This window comes from Poecilia reticulata, linkage group LG3 (genome assembly GCF_000633615.1).
Source record: "Poecilia reticulata strain Guanapo linkage group LG3, Guppy_female_1.0+MT, whole genome shotgun sequence".
NCBI classification, from domain to species: Eukaryota; Metazoa; Chordata; class Actinopteri; order Cyprinodontiformes; family Poeciliidae; genus Poecilia; species Poecilia reticulata.
The window spans coordinates 14,059,163-14,061,745 of NC_024333.1; the positions used below are offsets into that span (position 1 = coordinate 14,059,163).

At 41.8% G+C, this 2,583-nt stretch overlaps 1 protein-coding gene across 2 annotated transcripts in view; it reads left to right on the forward strand.

The window, feature by feature from the left end:
- lg3h16orf87 (linkage group 3 C16orf87 homolog) overlaps nucleotides 1-2,583 on the forward strand; it is a 23,658-nt gene that overhangs the window by 3,391 nt on the left and 17,684 nt on the right. For both annotated transcript variants that reach the window (XM_008405048.2, XM_008405047.2), the window contains exon 3: nucleotides 231-410. In XM_008405048.2, coding sequence (XP_008403270.1) covers nucleotides 231-410 — 180 coding nt within the window. The remainder of the gene's footprint in view (nucleotides 1-230; nucleotides 411-2,583) is intronic.

Consider the following 2,583-nt stretch of genomic DNA (forward strand, 5'->3'; position numbering starts at 1 on the left):
TAGAAGAGTTTGAAAAAGGAGGAGAGGCTGAGCAAGTGGACCAGCTCAGAGTGTGGGAGCCGAGAACAGAAGACAGAACAGATAGAAGAAACAGACCTCTAATAAATACATCACTTCAAAGTGAAAAGCATTCATTTATGTTTCTTTAAGTTTTTTAAAATATAATGTCCTATTAAAATATAAAATTACACTTTTTGTACATCCTGTCTGGTCATGTGATTTTGTTTCAGACAAACTGGACTTCAAGCGCAGAAGAACAGAGCGAATTCGCAGAGAGAGAATTGGCTCTCCTCTAACCAGTGACTCAGAAAACCACAGAAGACCCCGAGCCAACAGTCAGTCAGATACCATCCGTAGAGGCCGAGGTCGCCCAAAGACTGTGGGCCTGAAGAAACAGGAAGAAGAGAAGGGTAAATCCTTGCAATGAACATCTATCCAGACATTTTTATTAAAAAAACTCAAACGTTTTGGGCCCAGAGTTTGAGTGGCATGTCCAGAATTGACTCAGTTGGCACATTTTAACAAGACTTATTAATAAGCAGAGGTCTATGACTACATAGAGAATATTGTAAAGTTTCAAGAATTATTGTATCCATTTTGAATTTTATGTTGGACCCAAATTGGGCTAATAGGAGTCATTTGTTTGTGCTGTGAAACGTTTTGGTGTTGCAAACCAAACATTTTTCAAATGTTGCAATATTGTTGCAACAAAATTTCTAATGTTTATTGGACAATATTTGGACTGATGAAATGAATGTTTCACTTCTATGTTGATGGCACATGTCTTTATGTGAACAAAGTCTTATGTGAATAAGACTTGGTAAGACCTGTGAGAAAACTAACGTGAGAGCGAGCGGCACAATCTGGAATATTTACGGGAAAATAATAAAACGGGAGTATGACGAGAAAGGGGGTAAAAACGGTAGTTTCCCGGCAAAAACGGGAGACTTGTCAGGTAAGGAGTTGTCAGTGGCTATGGCAATGAGTCTGTGTGTAGCTTGGCCAATACAGAGAGTGAGAAAGAAGTGGTTTTGAGTTGTACTTCAATGGGTTTTTTCCTTTGCTGTTGAGCACAGCACAAAATTAATAATACCCACATTTCCAAGTTTCATTGAGTTAACGGAATTATTCTACCGCGGCAGCGCGGCTATGGATGGCATGTAAAAGACTAGTCTTTTTGCTCTTCAGTGTTGTCTGCATGCGCGACATTTCCGCATGTAAACAATAACATGTAGGGAGTCTATATTTGTAAAACTGATTATGATTAAGTTAGTGGCTCACCAGCTAAAAACCTCACCGCATATCACTGGTGGTCACTAATTTTGAAACAACACAAATTCAAAGCAGTTCAGCATCACAGATGACGATCAGATTATTTTGACACTATCAATTTCACCTCAGAGCCTGGAGCAGCTAGCCACTACTGAAGCTAGGTTTATTTTTGACGCATTGAACAGGCATGCAGCAGCGCGCACTGAAGTGGATACGCAGTGATTCGTGCACGGCCAGCTTTGGATCTTTGTAACTCGACGCAGATCACGTGCGCCCGTTCACACAAACTGGATGATTTGGAAGTTGCTCTTGCAGGTGGCTGCAATGTAGGCCTTCACTATAAACGCCATGCTGCTGTCTTGGCTCCATCACGTTCAACGTAAACTGTCAAAAGCGCAACTATAGCTCAGCCTTCAGTCCCTGAGATTACCGCTGTACTGCCGAGAGAGAAAAAAGGGGATGTTGGCTAGGCGCCTAGGCTGCTACAATTTACAATCAGTCTACAGCTAACTCGCACATTGTAAATAATGTCAGAGTTGCTCCCTGTAACTAGCCCAGCTCCATGGCTGTGCTGGCAGTTTTGGTGGGTCTGAATCGCTGCCAACAAATAAGTCTGATTCATCTCCAAGACGACAAACAAAATATGCGTCCAGTTTTTGGCTTTTCCTTGCTCTCTTTTTTCCATTCTTTTCACTTTGCCACTCCATGGAGCTCCACTCATGTTAACTTAGTCCATAAGAATGCTCTAGCTAGTTTGCCATCTGTTGCCAAGTGACTGATGACGTTGGTGGACGGCTGGTGTCACGTTTTACCCAGAATACACTTGGAGACAATATGGACGATCCACTTGTAATTTTACTTGTAACTAAGTTAAATGTAAGAGTGAAAATAAAGCCAATCATGTAAGCACAACATTTTATTTAATATTTTACACCTATTACATCACTACAATCAGTTGGTCTTGTAAAGTTTTTAGCAACCATGAGTCAGTCCTGACTTTGCAACCATTGTAACCCGACATACACCATGCCCTGCAGGAGAGGAGAGGGCCTGGCTTCTTCAGCTCTCATAAAGCATGGTGGTGGGAATGCCATGGTCTGGGGTTGCATGAGTGCATCAGGTGTTGGGGAGTTACATTTCATGAACTCCAATCTGTACCGCGAAATACTGAAGCAGAGCCTGAGCCCCTCCGTCTGAAAACTGGATCACAGACCCCAAACACACCTCTAAGATGATCAATGCTTTATTGAAGAGGCTGAGGGTAAAGGTGATGGACTGGTCAAGCATATATATATATATATATATATATAT